The sequence below is a fragment of the Malurus melanocephalus genome, unplaced genomic scaffold (genome assembly GCF_030028575.1).
Source record: "Malurus melanocephalus ecotype Western Australia unplaced genomic scaffold, MMel_1.1 scaffold_74, whole genome shotgun sequence".
Classification (NCBI taxonomy): Eukaryota; Metazoa; Chordata; class Aves; order Passeriformes; family Maluridae; genus Malurus; species Malurus melanocephalus.
This window is the reverse complement of record NW_026623306.1, coordinates 1,421,995-1,440,833: the sequence shown is the minus strand read 5'-3', so window position 1 is coordinate 1,440,833 and position 18,839 is coordinate 1,421,995. Positions and strand designations below refer to the sequence as shown.

The following is an 18,839-nucleotide window of genomic DNA, read 5'->3' as shown; positions in this document are numbered from 1 at the left end:
TTTGCTCACTGGCACTCACCAGTGTCAGCCTCTGGTGGATTTTATAAAAAGGACAGTTCCTTAGCAGTTGCAGGCTTTTAATTAGAGATTCTATTATTATTGCCCAAATCTAAGAAAGATCTGAAACAATGTTAAGTCTGTTTGGGTTTCATTCTTGTTTCTACCCTACATTCTTGTTTCTACCCTGCATTAWAGAAGAAAAATTCATAAAGTATTAGAATACAGGATTAATCCACTCTGAGATACAGAGTGYGCAGCTTTAAATAATTTTGTTCTTCAAATGTGTTGAACATCACAGTCAAAATCTTCTCAAATACTGAAAAATAAAAATCWTCCCATAAACCTACTTATTCTATATGTTTACTTTAGTTTGTATTTGAATAAATATAAATAACAGCTTCAGATCAGTATGTTCAATTGATTAATTTTTAAAAATAACTATGTTGTTACATTGATGACATTACTTGGAAACAGTGCACAAATTAAGAAAMATGATTTCTTATTAAATTTATGTTTAATGCACTGTGCCCTAGCTTTTTGTGGTTTCCAGTGTTTTAAACTTGGAAGTTGCATGGAACAAAGTGTTATAAAGCATCAGATACGTAAACYACCAAATTTGAAGTGACCTCTATGAGCATATGAGTAAGCTCAGGAAAGGATTTTCTCTATTTTTTTTTTTTTTTTCCCCAGCTGTATTCCTCTGGAAAAACTTGCGTGGAAGGCAGCACTGCGGTGTAAACCTATCTATTTGTTCTTCCCCAGAGCAGAGCAGGGATGGATCCTTTTCCAGGCACTCAAAAGCAGTTACATAAGCAGGAGCTGGTTCCTGTCTCCAGGTGCTGAGGCCTCTGCAGCAGACTGAGGCTGCTTGGCAAGGTTGGGTTTTGTGTGAGGAAAACAAATCAATTGCTTTCTCCTTGAAATAGTAAAAAAAGGCTAGGAAATGGAATTTTTTTTTCTACTGTAAGTGGTTATAAAGCAGKTGTCCTTTTCAGTTGGGCTGCTTTTATTTTCTGGTGCACAAAGGTTGATAATGCTGCTGTAGTTTGTCTKGTCTCCCTGTTACTTTTGACTGTGACACTTCCTATAATGCTGCTTTGAAGTTGTTGCTCTTTTGACTGCCTTACTACTGCTCAGGCATGTGTGAATGTCTCCTTATGGAAACTTGGCTGGAGACAAAAGTGAAAATAATGGCTTCAAAATGGCACGGGGGAAAGTCAAGGGAAAAGATGCAAATATTGGTGAAATAATTAGAGAGACTGTTCTGCCTTAAACATTGTCCACCTCTGTTTGTTCATTTGATTGGAAAAAAAGACAATCCAATGCAACATTGCAATAGTTTATCTTCGTCAGCATTCATGGGTGAGCTGGTACAAAGGTGTTGTGTTACACAGAAATAGCCTGCCWTGCCCCAGCCTGCTCTTGGGTGCATTTACATTGAATAGAAGGAACATCAGCAAATTATGGAAAGTAAAGCTGAAGGATGCTTGGTCATCTTGAGCTTTTGGTGCAGGAAAAGGATTAGCAGGGACTGCATCTTGTTTGTGTTTGKTACATTTCATTTTTGCTGCTGTATTTAGCATTTCTTATTAAATGGATTTATKATGAGTTTTAGTGGGATTTTTCTAATCTAAACTGTACTGTGGTATAAACCTTGTATTTTAAAAAAATCTGTTGTCATTTGCCTAGTCTTCTTTAATAAATTAGAGTTTTGAATGCAGTCCTTTTCCTTTTTATTTTTTTTTTCCTGGTTGCATTGCAGGACTATTACTTTAATTTATAAATAGAGCACTTAATTTTGAAATGTTTAATTTGGGGCCTAATTTCAAGTCCTTACCATTGCAGGCATTTTCAGGTGTGTGACAGATATCACTACTGCTGTGTCACAAACACTTCGTAACACCTGCCTTGCMTTTCATTTGGCAAATGTCACACAGAAGGAACTCCATGTTTTGGGTCAAAATTGTTTGGCCTGTGGTAAATCATTATTCCAAGCATTACATTATTTGACTGGAGAACCCTCTTTTCCATTTGTGAAGGTTTAGCTTCCAGATTAATTKATCAGATAAAATAATTCATTTTGCRTATCTGATGTRTGTCCTGAAACTTTTTACCTGTTTYCCCTKTAACACTGATTTCCTGTYAATGTAACCCCTGCWATGATATTTTTGCTTGTAGTTKGTATTCTTTGGGCCTGAACACATCCCCTGTTTGTTGTCTCTGAATTTCCCATCTGATACTTCCGGAGTGTAGACAAGGTAGGAAGATACCAGTGTTGAAATCTGGATTTGCATTTAAGATAATGCCTAGATCAACTAATCTAGCAATAACAAAGTGCCTTAAAATGGCTGCAAATGTCTCTCTGCCTACTCAAAGACATCTTCTCACTGGTAGCACATTATAGAGGATCTGTAGTGTAGTTAAGAGTTGGATCTTTGCCAGTAGATGGAAGCATTTTTTAGCATCTCCTCATGCTTTGAGCATTTTTCTCATTTTTTTRCCATAGTATTAAAATTGCTTCTTTTTCAGCCTCTTTCCATTTATTATAAGCCATTCCAGTTTCTGCTAGTTCAGATTACTTTCATYTGATGTTGTAAACATCTTTTACGTTCTTTTTTTTTTGTGGAAGATATTTCTAATTTTGTATTTTTAGAGTTCTTTTCTTCTGTTCTTCATCCTTTCTTTATTCTGAGCACGTCTCTGCTTGTCAAATTTCTCTTCAATTTCTGTTTTGCTTTTGCAGTAATTGGTAGTCGCCTTCTCCSAGCTCCTGAGGGAAATCAGACATGTAGGGTACAACTAAAGCAGCACCTGAGTGACACCAGTGTAGGGCAGGAGACAGAGGAGTTCAGCCAACCAGCAGCAGGAGAGATAAGAAACTGAAGTGCCCAAAGTAGCAAACTGGGACAGCAGGGACACTGGGCTTCCGTCATTTGCATTGCTCTTAGGTCTCAGTGGGCCCATCATTTTTAGGTGGAAATGTATGTATGTTTTACAAGGGTGATGGAAACCTTTTTTAAGTAGTGCGAGTGATTCAGAGAAAACCTAATAATCACTAGGTTATATGTTGTTGTGAATATTGTTGGCTCTCATTTGTAGTGTTATTCCTTTTGTCCTTGATTTTCRTTTAAATATGCTTCTCTTACATTAAATTCTTACTAAAAAAAGAATTGGACTCTGTTGCCAACTTGTTCATTTTTTTTTAATGAAATCCTAATGTTGTAATTTACTTTTTTTTTACTTTTTGTTTAAGTATACTCGGTTCATATCTGTGAGCATGCTTTGATTTTTGCATTGATCTTTGAAAGGGGAAATGGCTGCTGAGAGTAAAGGTTGAACAGTAAACAAAAAACTCCAGAACTTCCAGGTAATATCTCTTCAAAGCTTACTTTGGAGACTGGCAGCGACTGATTGGATCTGTGTTCTTCTCTGTTGAATGGTTACGGACAAAAAAGTCATTACCTGGGAAGAATGGAACMAGGAAAGAGGAGCAGAATAAAACCAGTGAATGATAAAGCTGTGCTGTTGCCCTGAATGTTGCTTGCCTAGAAGGTTTGCTGGCTTGGAGCACCGGTGTCAGCACAGCACGTTTCTGCTGTGGGTTGCTAGGGCTGATCTGTTCTGATCGGGGAGGCTGAACTTTGTGGTTAATGTGTGACTGGTTCATGTGATGTTCGTGATGCAGCTGACAGGCCTTGCCATGAATCACAGACAGAATTGGCATTAATTGATCCATCTTTTCAAAGGGGTCATGAAAACAGAATCATTTTCCTGCACTCCAGGCTGGGAGGGGACGTGGTGGTGGTACAGATAACCTTCCCCACTGTCACATGTGCTTCACATCCCTTTGAAAAACCTTATTCTAAAGCCTCTTGGTGGAATTAAATTTCCTCCACTCCTGTTTTTTTCTTTTTTGCATGCATGTGAAACCTCTCTGAAGAGTGTTGTAATAAGATAACATCTATTATTTCCCAGATAACCAAAAGTCGTTTTAGTTTTTAGAGGTAGAAATACACATAGCATCAGAAAWTTTACTTGTATACAGGAAGAGTTCTGCTGGCTTCCAAAGCTGTGGGATTGTGAATTTGGAAACAGTACTACTCAGAGTGCCACTGTTCAGTTCATTAGTTTCCTGGAATTATGACTGTAGCTTATTTCTGAAAAGAATAATAAACAATACTGAGAAAAATTTAGTGTAACACTGGATATTGCTTTCATGCATGGAGAACTGATTTTTTTTTTTTAGCTGTTCATTTTGCTGGGGTTTGAAGATTTTTTCCTAACATAYGTTGCAGCTTCATCAGAGCACTAATAAATACTCAACTACCTAACAGGTCAAAGTGCCATTGCTAGCAAACCTTAGAACAAGAATTTAACATACCTCATTCCTTTTCTTTTTGCACTGTTTGTCAYAAACCAGTTTCTGTTTTCTCTGCCCATGGCTGTGTTGGACTTTTGAGCTRCATTGACTGTTAGGATGCAGCTTGGGAAAATGAGCACCCGACCTATAGAAATGCTGTGGATTGAAGAACAAAAGTTTCTTCAGATGACTTCTTTTTTTTTTTTCTTTTGCGTCTTCCCTTCCATTGATGGTTGATGCTAATGTGGGTTTTGTGAGAAGAAACCTTTAGGAAATGAAGGGAGCCTAAGATTGTAGGGGGAATAATTTGAAGACAAAATCACTTGTTTAGCTGGAACAAAAYCAGTGGGAAGCTGATGAATACAGTTTACAGAATTCAGAGGGCTGTGAATTTCTGTTGAGTATCAAAGCTACTAGCTCTTTATTTTTGGAAGGCCTATTGTAGTATAATAGAATTGATTTCAGAGGCTAGTTTTATAAATTGTTACAGTCAAGGTCACCAGGAAGACAAGGACAGTTGGAGATGCTATGTTACACTGAGGGTTTACAGTTAAATGAAGAATAATAACAACAGGTAGGTAGCAATGTGCTTTTTAGTAGCAGCATTTTTCACTGGACTGTTGGAGAGCAATGGTGGCATAGTGCACACATCCCTGAATTTAAAGCTGCAGATGTAATCCAAGTCATTTGAAGCTTGCAGCATTTGCCAARTACGCCGGTGCTAGCTGCAGCCATGTGTTGAAAAAAACCATGTTTTGTGGCAGAATTACCAATCATAAAATACATGTYTGTATTTTCCTTCTAGGATCAAGTGGAACACCCTGATTCAGCAGAACTGGCTGGTTGTKCTGCAGTCATCATGAGAAGGCACARGGTCATGTGTTTCTTAACATATGAATAAGAGAAAAAGGTAAGAGACAAGTTCTGCTTCAGAATATAATGATTTAGAGTTCTCTACCTGAAATGCTTTTTATGTATTCTTGTGGATATGCATTYATGTACATACTCCTTTGTACATGGATGTATCTGTTATATAGAACACGATGGAGTATTTTTAGTGTTTTTACTGAGTAATTGCCTTCTTTTAGAGCAAAGATTGTATCTTACTTTGTTTGGGAGAGGGGGAAGGTGGGCAAGTCTTTTTTTCTCAGGCTGTGCTGTAGACAGATCTCATCAGTTCTAAATAAAGCTATTGCTCAACTCTGAACAAACTGTTCATTACAGCAGAGGTGACTGACTCGCAGGGACAGGTAATACACAGATYGCAGAAGGGAGCTGGAACAAGATGTGCACTTGACCATTGTTTGTTGGGCTTGAAGGAAGTCTTCAGGAGCACTGGATCTGATAAATCAGTCTGTCCAGTCCATCTGTACTTCCGTGCTATCATGCTATGGGAAAAYGACGTTTATGGATGTCTGATTTTTATCAGGATGAATGAACAATGCTTGGTTTCAGTTTAATCATGCCCTTTGTGACTTYCATCTTAGGAGCTTTTAATGGGTATTTTTTGTGAGGACTCTATTTGAGCATTTTCTTTAGTAAGAGATTGCTGCAATGTGGAGGTTCACTGATACTGGAAGAGTATCTCCACAGGACAGCATCACAGAAAATCCTGAGAGATCTTATTCTGGTTCTTTACACACTCCCTGGTTTTTAGGCCTTTGCTGTGAGGCCTGTAGTTGTATGCAGTATTATTTCCTTTCAGTGCATTTTTTATTACAGTATTTTAATATGATTGTGTGCTGATCATCCACTGTTAAAGACCATTTGAAAGCCTAAAGGCTGTCAGTTCCTGTGGTGAAAACATCTCGAGGAAAATTTAGGCTGTGCAGTGCAGAAGATCATGAGTTACATAATTCCTTATCCTAGAGACCAACACAAGCACGAGTGTGGCTGCTTTGCAGGTAGAACACAAGGCCAGTCTTGGTACAGCTTTTTCCCCAGAGCAAGCTGGTTTGTGGGATAGCTGAGCTGTCTTTAGAGCCAGTCTCCAAGGCTAGACCTGTTCAGAACAATGCTTAATTTTAAGGGAGGTTTTTCTGTCCTTCACTTGTCTCCTTCCCTCCCCCACTATTCAGCTGAAGTTTGTGTTATGTCTGAATGCTGTGATGACAAGGGCAGTAATTCTGGGTACATATGACACACACATTCTGCTACATGCACCTTTATATTTAGACAYCAAGGGAGACTAGACCATGTGAGCTTCATGGAATTAAGTTCTTAAGTTTTAGAAGTGAAGATGATGATAAGCCCATGGTGTTGTTATGAAGAAATTGATAAGTAAAACACAGTTTCTGAATTATGCATGATCTGTGATCCAACAGGAGCTTGAAAATAATCTGATTTGACAGGCTGCATGTTTTAGTTAGCTCTTTGCCCTGAAAGACAGAAGATGACTCTGCAATGGGTAACAAGTGATCTTGGTTTCTGGACTTACTATACCAGTGGGTGGTAACCATTGTGTTAAACTCTTTTGCATACAGAGTTAAATAAAATGTAAAATTTTACCATTTTTTCCCTAATTAGTCTTTTCTGCCAAATCTTTGCATGGAGGACTGTATTTTTGAAAAAAAAAACATTTTCTGTTTTTTTACTCATTGGTGGTTTATGTCTCCTTTTCCTTGCACTGGTACAAAATCCTCTCCTTCATATTGCTCATCCCAATATATACTGTTTTAGGAAGTAAAACAGTATGTAATTGRTGGTATACACCTGGAATTACTGCTAAAATTTCTTTCTGTTTTGCTCATATTTTTATTTTCCCTTTTCCAGAGTTTAAGTTGTGTGTTTGCTCATCACCTTCTCTCCATGACTAAGGATATTTGAGCAATACTACATAGAGTTTCACAGCTATTAAGGATCCTTTAAAAATGTCATGCCAACCATTGTGCTGAGAGGAACTTTGGGATTAGAATAATTTTAAAAACCTTCCAAACTTTTGTAGTGGTCCATATGAGTCGTAATCAAAAGTTTCAAAAGACCTGTAAAATAACATGCTTTTTATTTAGCTTRGGTATTTAATAAAAATATTCAAAATAAAATTAGATTCTAAACCACAGGGAAAACAGCTACCCAATTATTACAGCATGCTGTGTTACAGCATTTTATTTTTTGKTTTGATCTTGATTTGCTTGCTGTGGAGAGTTGAAGCATTAGATCTTCAACTGGCAAATATGTGAGTTGCTGACAATCAGGAAGCCTTGCTGGTATCTTTTAGGAACATGAGTACTCGTCCTCCTTCACTGTCAGACAGAGGAGAGGGCATTAAGGACATCTGTGGATTTGGCAGTGTGATTTGCCCTTGGCAGAAACTTGCAGGAAAGCTTGGGGGGTTGTTGTGTTCTTTYATATAATAATAATAATAATAATTTTAGATGGTAGGCCTGATGATTTGCAGCTGACCTTTTCTGAGAAATACCTACTGCACAGACAATGAGATCTCATTTACTGTGGCTGTCAGCTTAGTGACTGTGAGTTTAAAAATAAAAGGTTCTCCATATATCCTGGTACATCAGTAAGTGARATAACAATAGTGATATAAAAGGTCTTTTCTCTCTTCAGTTGGAACTCATGAGCACAAAAATTTTTTATGACATATTTCAGTATTGCAGTGCTTCACTGACAAATACTCTTTGCATCATTGACTTTAGTGGCAGGACTTTGCCTAGGAATAATTATGTGTGTCTTCATCAATTGTTTGCTAGGAGCAATGTTACCATTATAATGTAAATGAAGTACATCATAAATGGATGTGAAATTGTGTGGTATTTTGTACAAAACAGTYTTACTTTTTGAGACTCCTGAAATGCAGCCTGTGATCCAGGTGAGCAGCTTTTCCATTGCTTRTGTTCTGATCTGTGCATCTGTGCACAGTAAGTGATACAGCAAATCATCTCTTTTCCTTGCAGAAGGAGTTAATCTAAAATCCCAGAACAGAGGACAAACCTGGGAGTAAAATGACAAGTCCAGTTTATCTCTGAATTATTTTTCATATGGTGTTTTTTCTGTTGATGCTTATTGCARTTCTAAGTTACTGTTAGATTCATTTTCTTTAAAACTAGCTTTGTATATAACTTTTAACACATGCCTTAGTCTGATTACATTAACTAACAATGTATTTATGTTGTGTCATGTTCACCTTTTGAAACAACCATGTATCAAATTTTAAGTTGACCTTGAAAATTTGAACTCTGCATATTGTGATATTTTAATGCACGTCTTTTTCTATCAATACCCTAATTGCAGCTGTTGCCCATAATAAATACAAAACTCTTGTACAGTAAATATTTATAATTTGTAAATTGGTAAGAACAAAATGTTGTAGTAATGGAAATTAGGGTGGTTGACGTTYTCCTCAAATCTGGATACTGTGGGGATAATGGTAAGGTATTGTTTGAAATTGGAAACTTCCTGTGATGTATCTGTGGTATAAAAAAGCAGATTTTTAATTGAGCTGTCAGGTCTAATSCTGCTTCCTGCTGCAAAACAAGGTTCTCACCCTCTCCTCCTCCATTGCCTTATTTCACAGCAGTGAAAGCCATCTCTGAAGAGAATAAGGCTGTTTTGGATGATGTTCAGAGAACAGATCAACTCAAGGTCTCTCTTTGGTTTATAGGTTATGGCACACATTTCCCASTGAAAATGTCTTTGCTGGTAGCGAATGTTTGGAAAAAATGAATCAGGGTGTCTTGTTGCTACAAGACTTTGGTAGTGAGGTCCATGTTACTGCTGTTAGGGCAAAATATTACTTATTATGTGAAGGTAGTTATGTAATGATTCACGGTTGGGTTTTTGGCTTTACTTTTGGGTTTTTTTCATCATTTCTCCCTTGTCATCTTTTTTTCTASCCCAAGAGCATTATCTTTTGATGASACTATTTACTTCAGTGCATTTTGCTAGATTTCCAGTGGCTGCCTTTCAGGGAAACAAGGATTATTAAAGCAGACATTTTAAGAGGTAGCACAATTCAAGTAACACCCATTAAGTCCCTTAACAACTTTTACAAGTATGAATCTTTGAAGCATCTCGAGGGAAATGAGGAGTGACACAGAATACTGCTAGCCTACTGTACATTAAAAAATCAGAAGCACAGGGAGTTTAAGCTACTTGTTCAAAGCCACGTGAACTAATTTGTGGATGCACAGATCTGAAAGTCAGATCTTCAGGTTTGTTATTTGGCCTTTCTGGTTTTCTAGACTTCCTTTTTTTTTTCTTTGACTGGTGTCAGAGCAGTTTTGCTCTTACCATTTTGGTAATCCTGATAACCAGACACATTAATGTGGGAGACTTGAGGTAATAAAATCCTGAGCAAGTTTGGAGAGGTTGTTAATCTGAATTAAGCAAGTTTAAGCACGCAAATAATTTTTATTCCTGGAAAATAATCTTGATTTATGTCTGTAATGTATGCAAAATCTGATTTACAAAGRACTTTTTCCCTTAAATCAGGACAATATATAGTGGAACACCGCTGACTGAAGGTTAAGCATCTGATTGTAATTTGTTCTCTGGCAGGTTCAGACAAGAATCCAGTGGTYGTTCCCTGACAAATGGAGAACTATTTCCAAGCAGAGGCATATAACCTCGATAAGGTTTTAGATGAATTTGAACAAAACGAAGGTGAGTCATTTTGAACAAGATTGTAGCTGTACATCAGATGTTTTCTACAGAGAACAGTACTGAAGGGGRGAGATSTGTGATACCCTTTGTGGGTTTGAGTTGCAAATTAATCTCAGAATTTACAAAAAAAATCTGTTAATTTTGCATGGTTTGTTTTCTTCAGCATTTCTTAGAGTTCTCTTCTGCTTCTGTTCATCTTGTTTACCTTTGTAAAATTTCTCACTCTTTTAATAACAAATGTGCCGTGCACTTTTAAAGAAAGGTTCTGTGAAGCTTAGTCTCTGTAGCAATATTTAAATAATTTATTTTAAACAAATCAGGCAAAACTTATTTTAAGCCTCTTTTGCAGAAATGTTTTATTAGGTCACATAAATCATATAATGAAGGTTATCATGTTCAAAGCMCTACATTTTTCGCTTAGTCTAATTGGTAATTCTTTGCTGTCAAGGAAGTTGAACATTTTATGGGGGTGAGAATCTTTCTGGGCACTTCTAGCTGTCTAASATATATTAATCAATACTTTAAAGTTGCTTTTGCAAATTCAACCTGATACTAATTGGGGTAGCTCTAAAYTTCTTGAGTTCCAGAAACATTATGRAATTAYRCTATTAATGGTTGACCAAGGATGTTGGTTATGGCTGGTGAGCTTCATTTTTGTGCCCATRTTTGAACATCTCTGCATTTATATTTGAGGCACTCTAATGCAGCAGGATTAGTGGGACCTGTAGCTTTTAACATGACCGTAAATTTTCTTTTTTAAACCCCTTTTCAGATGCCGCTGTTTCACCTACACTGCTGGGTGCAAAGTGGAATCAGATTCTAGATCCTCCTTCTCGTCGCCTGTCGTTCAACTCGACCGGGGCCAACGTTAATGAAGCTACAACTCCTAATGAATGTCAGCAGAGATTAAAGTCTTTCTCCTTGTCCCATTCAGTGACTACACCAACAGGAGGAGGGGATCACTGTGCTAATGGAAAGGATTTTAGCATAAGCCCAGAGACCCCAGTCATGTGGATTGATGATCAGGCAGCAGCAGATGATCAATTGATTAAAAGAAATAGTAATCGGGATGATCAGTGTAACTCTGTGGAAGCAGGAGAAAAGAAATGTGGAAATACAGGTTGTTTGCCAGAGGAGAAAAATGTGCTAGTGGTGGCAGTCATGCACAACTGTGACAGAAGAGCACTACAAAGTGGTGATGTGGTGGATTGTACAAATTWCAACAGTCAGTCCCTAATGGACTCTATTAGCTTTACACTGGATAATGAAAACCGACAGAGTGACCAGTTTAGTGTTACTGTAAATGGATCCACAGAAAAGGACATAGATACGGAAAAGCAGGTAAACAGGCTGTGCACTGAAGATGACTCTGTAAGTCATTTGATTAATGCTTCATCTGAAAGCCTGACTGCTGCRTGTCCCTCCTCTCGATTAAAGGAGGATTTTAATATGAGTAAAGATTCGCTRTGTTCAGAAGCTACAACTGCAGGGATCAATGCAGTGACTCTCTTACAGAGACCAGTTGATGGTACTGCTCAAATGCAAGAAAATTGTGCATCAGTTGAAAATTTCACTAGTAAAGCCATTCCTCAGATAGCAGATCTAGAAGCTAAAAACTCTTGTGGTTCCAGTAGTGGGAGCTTAACTGTAGAACAGGAAACAACCCAGCAGTTGCAGTCTAGGCTATCTGGGCTCACTGAAACCTGTCAACCCAACGTGGCTGGAAGTGGCAGTTACAAGGAATGTGTTGCAGAGGATGTTAGTGCCACTGAAAGCGAAGTCATTGAATGTGATAAAAATCTCGGCACAACGGAATTGCACAGCATGGCAGAATGTTACCCAGAATCTCAGGAGATGACTAATTGGGAACTGACAAAGTTGAATGAGATGAATAATAAGCAAACTCTAGGAGAGAATGAAAGACTTTTGCAGACCAAACAGCCTGATGATGCATGTGGTAATAGCAACGAAGATGGAGATGGGRTGTTGGAGGCAGGCATAGACTTAAAAGGGTCTGGTACAGATGAGCTTGAAGGGTCTGGTCTCTCTGATGTGATGGCTACATCAGCAGCAAGCTCTCTGTCTAATGGTTGTGATTCCTATGGAATGCAGAACCCAGTTGTTGCTCATGTTCCAAAGACTTTACCCTCCAAGGAAGACTCGGTWACAGAGGAAAAGGAGATTGAGGAGAGCAAGTCAGAATGTTACACTAATGTTTATGAACAGAGAGGAAATGAGACCACAGACGGGAGCGGTCTTATTTTAAACAGCACTGGTGACCACATAAAGAAAAATTATTTGCATAATCTTTGTAGTCAGGTTTCATCCATGCAAGGGCAAACTTCACCAAAACCAGTGACYAATCTGCAATATATCAGTGTTCCTTTTGGTGGTGCAAGACCTAAGCAACCCACAAATCTGAAACTGCAGATTCCGAAGCCATTATCGGACCACTTACAAAATGACGTTATTCCCCCAAATTGTGGAGGTAATAGTAAAAACAAAAATGTCTTTGGTAAGACACAGTTAGGGGATACAGCAGACACGTTTCCTGGTGAAACATCTTCAAATGCCTCTGGTACTGGTTCTAATGGGGAACATTTGGATGAGTATGAATCTGGAGTGTCTAATAGTTCGTGCCTTGCAGTAGCCCCAGATAGTCCAGATAATGATCTCAGAGCTGGTCAGTTTGGAGCTCMAGCCAGAAAACCTTTTACGACTTTGGGTGAGGTGGCTCCAGTGTGGGTTCCAGATTCTCAAGCACCAAACTGTATGAAATGTGAGGCCAGATTTACATTCACCAAAAGAAGGCACCATTGCAGAGCCTGYGGGAAGGTAAGTTCGTATTTTGTCAATAAGCTCAAAGCACCCTTTTTTTCCTGGTACAACAGGACATCAACATCTCAACATCAACATCTCATCAAAGGGCTTTCTAAGTGACTGGATATAGTTACAACATCTCTTCCTAAAAAGTGTGTGAGTGAAGCAAAAATGGGAGTTTCTGAGCTCTGATCTATTTAGRGTTCTAATAAAGAATAACTAATTGTTATTAGCCTTTATGAGCAGTTGTATTTGTTGATTGCAATGTTCATCATCCTTGAGTTTATGTCTCTTATAAAATGACTAAATGCAGGGAACTGCTTTACAGAAATGACTGTATCAATAATCCCATGAAAGTTACTGAAACAAACTTGTGCATTGGGAGTGGGCTGTTGGAATGCTGGCATTCCTGCTGGTTTACAGGGCCGATAAACTCTGTTCGTTTCAGTCTTCTTTAATAACTTTTCTCATATTGCTTACGTTGTTTTAAATAATATTAACATGTTTTTAAACATACATTTGCTCCTGGGGGAAAAAAMGTAAATTAACTGTAATCTGATGTATGGTGAGAAATTTCATAATGAAGACAACTAAAGCATAAAGCATCACTTTTTGTTATGTAAGAAATAYTTTGTTGTTGAGGGTTTTTTAAAATTTTATGTATGTGCCATCCAGGTGAACACAAATTCATCATTGTCCATGATTTTAGCTTTGATATGTTAACTTATACTGTTTTTTAGGGGTCTGAGTTTTTTTTGAGTTGAACAAATATGACTTCAACTTTCATGTGCAGTTACACTTTCTACTTATTTTTGTATTTTAAACAAATTTATTGCCTGGTTTTAATTCCTTCTCTGTCACAGCTGAAGCCCTGAATTTTACAAATGAATGCAGAAAATGAAAATATCTGTAAATGGAAAAAACATGCAATGATGGAGCGAGGCCAACAATTTCCATGTGGTTTTTATTTCTTTTTTTACATTCTTCTGACAAACCTGGAGAAGAGCCACCAGTGCCAATGGGTTTTTTTCAATTACATGTGGGAAATGGATAAAATAAAAAAATCCCTCTGCTCAGTAGACAAACTGCCTCAGTAGACTTAGAATGGATTGTTTTTAGAAGCTTTTGTTAGCTAATGTTTGTCTGGGCCAAATTTGCACAAGTGCAGCCAAAAGATGTGGYAGAAAGGACTCATTAATAAATGCTAAGGATCAGTGTAAGTCAAATAATGCGTAGCACTTACTGCAAATTGCTTTACAGCCCTTAATTCCTGTAACAATTCTGGGCAGAGGCAGACCAAAACTTTCACAGACAAGCTGTGATGAACGTGGCTGCAGTGGCCTGAGAAATCCCAATTCTCAGCTCTCTGTTCCTGTGTTCTGGTCATCATCCCCATCCCAGAGCTCATCCTCTGCACTACGTGTGGTGTAGGTAACAGGGATGCTTCCACCATTAAACCTGAAACTCACTTAAAAAAACTGGGGAGACCGTGTCTTCAGCTCTCGCAGTTATTTGTTTCTGAGAAGTCATGGGATTAAATATTTTGAACACAAGGTTTAGCACAACAGTTTCTTTTTAAGCTTTATTAGCATCATGAAAATTATTTTCTTAGGGGTGAATGTGTCTGTTTCATTTGGGAATAAACACTGCATTTAAAAATAGTTGAGTGGCAATTGGGAGGTCTGGCTYGGTTTTTAATTTCAGGATAATAATTGCAAAGTTAATGGATGATATGAGCCATTTGGATTGGTAGAAAGTAATACTCTTACAGTAAATTAAGTTTTTGAGTTAAAATTAAGAACCTGACAAATGTGTGCGAACACAYTCATAAATTATATGTTATGTATTTGTGTACTTTTTATTGTCAGATGAAATCATCATCCTTGATAGGAAAACCAGAAATTTTGTATGTGATCTTTTTTCCTGATAGACAAAACTATATTTTTCCTCTAAAATATTTTTTTAAAAATCACCAATTCTCCTAGCAACTAATGCTTTAACAACTCCTTGTGAACCTGAAAACCCTAGCARTACAAAAACCTGCTTTGACACTGCTCTGTTGTCTTTTTATAGCATGATATACTGAGATAATGACTTGGTGATTGTTAATAACAAGTCTGGTTTGTCAGTTGTGCTGGATTGTGTTCTCTGCGTTACTGCTGCTCAAGATGCAGCCTGAGAGAGGAGGTGGGGTGTCCTGTCATTGTTTCTATTTTATCTTTTAATATTTAAATCATTGTGTTTGGGAGCTTTCATGTATGCACAATGTCTTGTTTGAAAAAGGGTCCTAAATTAGATATTAATTTGTGTTGGTCTTTCATTTATGGTTGATGACATTGATTTTTCCATGTTCAATAGTGAATGAACTTTTGACTGGAAGTTTTGCCCAGAGAACTGAAACGGTGTCAAATGTCTCTAAAATATGCTGTGATGTTGTTATTAATATTCCCTAGAATACTTGTAACTTGGGTTAAGGTGTRAGTGCAGAAATCAGATTTGTAAAGTACATTTGCTTTGGTTTTTTTTTAAGGTTTTCATGTATGTGAAAGGGTGGATTTTATCTTTGCATTAAAAGTGCCAGTGAATACTTAATTATATTTTATTTTTGAAATGTTTGAGCTGTCATAATTAGAAAACGTTAAAACTGGTTTTAATGAGACATGGGTGAGCTTTCTGCACATTTGATTTTCAGCTCTCTTGTTGAGTTCAGAACTTATATTTGCTATTTTAAACACTTGCTGCTAAAAACCTGCAAGTAACAGGCTGCAAARTAGTCATAATTTGGTGTGATCTTTAACTTGGTTGAAATGTAGTTAGGCTAAGTAGTTTCATGTCTACATTACAGACATAATGCTGCTGAAGTGGTGGAGTAATTTTTTTATTTAGAAAGCATTGTAGATCATAATAATGTATATTGCAGATGTRTAATGTATATATAATGTATATATAATGTATATATATGTTGAACACTTAAAACATTTTRATAATTGCTGTTCTGCYTGAACCAAGGGCAGCCCATTGCRATGTCTAATCACYCCTGATGTTCAAAAGTTCCTCCTAATGTCCAATTCCATGTAGAGGAATTGTGCTGCTGCAAAGAATTAAGTTTGAATTAATCTATGCCATACCAGTTTAATATATATATGTATAGCATTCTTGTGCATTGAAACATATTTAATTCTAGGAAGTACTCATGCTTTTTCTAAGACTGAAGTTAATTCCCAAATTGTTAATTCTATGAGGGATTGTAATGTGTATTTATTACCCATTGTCATTTATGCCAGACAAATTTTAACAACACCACAGTGCAGTAATGGGRCAGGATGCATTTATGTGTTCAGAAAATACTTCATCAGGATTAGGAAGACAGGCATCCTGGGTTGGTATTGGTCTCTGTGGCTTTAATGGGAAAATACTGATTTTTTTTTACCTGTGTATTTTGATGTCAAGAGCTCTGCAGATGCTCAGTTGCCCAGACTCCTCAGTTTGTCCCATATTTGTGCACACACCTGAGCAGTTTCCCCTGTGTTGCAGGTGTTTTGTGCTGCGTGCTGTAGCCTCAAGTGCAAACTGCTGTACATGGACCGAAAGGAAGCCAGAGTGTGTGTGATCTGCCACTCAGTGCTGATGAATGGTGAGTGGGGAGAGAATCCCACACATGGCACTTCACCGGCTTTGTGTGGAGCTGCAGTGAGGGTATTTCAAAGAATAAATCAAAATACTTTATTTGTATGGGTAAGTATTCTAAAATAATAAAGGTGCTTGAGAGGCTGGCGTGGAATCCCTGTGAAGAGCAGAAAAACTGGTAAGGTTGCAGTGAGCTTGAAAGCTTTCATTTGTAAGTGCTCTACAGTATTGCAAAAACTGTGACTTTTGGCTGTTTTTTGCTGGTAATTCAGAAGTGTACTCTAGCCTTTGTTGTCTGAGTAGATAACCTGTTACACATTTCTATGGAATGCCAAAGAGGAGAGTAATGCAGTTGTGCCTGTTCTAGATTATGCACCATAGGAGATTAGGAAAGGAGTATTTATCCACAAATTAATCCAGCTCCTCTTTCTTCTTAACTCCTTGGTGCTCAAGTAGGAGACGTTGTCTAAAAACAGCTCCATAAACGTTGACAACTGAGCTTAAATTGTTAATTTAGTGCATTACTGGAGTCTGTCAGTGCCAGGATGGTGAAGTGTCTAAAAGCCTGGTGAGAACATGGGACACAGGGGAGAGATCACAAGAAATTCTGAAGTTAACAAGTAGGACTAAAAAGATCTGCTACCTCTGCTCTGTGTAAGGAAAATCTCTGCTGGTTTTGACCAGAGGCCTGTGGAATGTATTTTTGATCTTGTCCTTTATTGCATAAACGCTTTAGAGCTGTGCTGTAAATATGGGCAAACACAGCATTCTTACCACTGTGTCTTGAGGCCTCTGAACATTTCCAGAAGTTCCCACATTGGCAGTTACCTCTGGGGGATGGTCTGCCCCCTTTACTTGTGCCCATGACACTGAGACAGCTGTTGCTGGAAGACTCAATGTTCAGTTTTTAGGTCTTGAATTGAGGAGGCAGAGAAATTGGATTGGGTTGAGAGAGGACCCATGTGAGTGCTTAAATCATGAGATGACCYGTCTCACTGTGAGAAATTCCAGGCACTTTGGTTTATTAGTGGGAGGGTGAATGGGTRTCTTGGTCCTGGGGTATAAATATCTGTCTGTGTCACTGAAACTGGGCACCACAAGGTAATTCAGTTATAGAGGAAGGTCTGAGAGATGCACTCTGACATGTAGAAGGTAGAAAGAAGTCAGGCAAATTCAGGCTCTAAATGTAAACTTGTCATTGTTATACTCAACTTTAATAATTATCAGGATAGTTCATCGTGGAATCTCCATCTCTGCAATTATTTAGCTAAACTTTGGAGACTTTTACCAAAGATTCTAACCAAGAATTAGTTAGGAAAACTGTGCTTTGTGTCAGCACTCACACAAAGTTATTTTGGCAGTATCTTTACATATTACTGCATAGTGGATTATTTGGGCTGTTTTCAGAAAGATCTGTTATTTTGTTGAACATTTAAACTAAAACACTAAGCTTAAGCTCATAGCTTTATTTTTTTCTCCAAAGAAGTTGAGTATYGGTTCACGTTTGGTTGGAAGTAGCTGAGCGATCAGTCTTGAAATGAGAATCCAAAATTAGTAGACAGTATCAGTTATTAAACAGAAATAATTTTCTCAAAAAAAAAATTCAAAAAGATGGAATGTTTCAAAAATATTAAACATTAATCAGTGTGCAGTGGTAGGTTTTAATTATTAATAATTCTTTACTCTAGGCCAGATATGTAAGGTGACAGGAAATTGTAATATCTAGAAATTAAAAATGAGTCTTAGTAATGATACTGAAGGGGTTCTAAAATGTTACATTTTGGGATGGAGAAATGAACACATTTCATGGTGTATAAGAGCAAGGAGTTACAAATACACATGGCAAAAGACAGCTGGCATGTTGTGGTAGTGAGTAGGATTAATTTTCATCTGGGGGAAGGGAAAAATCTGAAAATATTTCAGTTGAAACCAAAGTGTTGTTTGAAAAAGATAATAAAGCTGATGATATTATAATGATTTCCTTTTGAGAGCCTCTCTGTCCTGTTGCCAGGACAGATGCACGTTGATGGCAGTGGCACAGTGACACCAGTGCCTGCTTCATTCCAGGGCCCGTGCTGTGCTTGTCCCAGCTCCCTCTGTCCTGTCCCTGCTGCAGTGCTTTGTGGTGGGGTTTGAAGTTACTTCTTGGTTCACCTGACTGTGTCCCACCYCTCCTGATCCTCCTTTGTCAGTGCAGGTTTTGGGGCTTTGTCCCTGTTAGTGCAGCAGGTTAAGCATTAATCTTAGCACAGTCTTGGAACTGGGGGTAGGAACTGTAAAAGGAGTTATTTCATTTGATTGCTCTGTACCTGGTTTGTGTTTCAGTGGGGTGTGGGGGGAGGKTTGTGTGTTTTCTGGCACTCCTCCATGGCCATGCAATGTGTTTCATCAGTTTCCAGTGCTATTTTTACAGTAT

At 37.8% G+C, this 18,839-nt stretch overlaps 1 protein-coding gene across 2 annotated transcripts in view; it reads left to right on the top strand.

Moving 5' to 3' along the window:
* The window catches only part of ZFYVE9 (zinc finger FYVE-type containing 9), a 55,296-nt gene that overhangs the window by 10,750 nt on the left and 25,707 nt on the right, over positions 1-18,839 (top strand). For both annotated transcript variants that reach the window (XM_057367035.1, XM_057367036.1), the window contains exons 2-5: positions 5,166-5,270; positions 9,872-9,976; positions 10,749-12,811; positions 16,331-16,430. In XM_057367035.1, coding sequence (XP_057223018.1) covers positions 9,907-9,976; positions 10,749-12,811; positions 16,331-16,430 — 2,233 coding nt within the window. In that variant the 5' untranslated portion in view covers positions 5,166-5,270; positions 9,872-9,906. The remainder of the gene's footprint in view (positions 1-5,165; positions 5,271-9,871; positions 9,977-10,748; positions 12,812-16,330; positions 16,431-18,839) is intronic.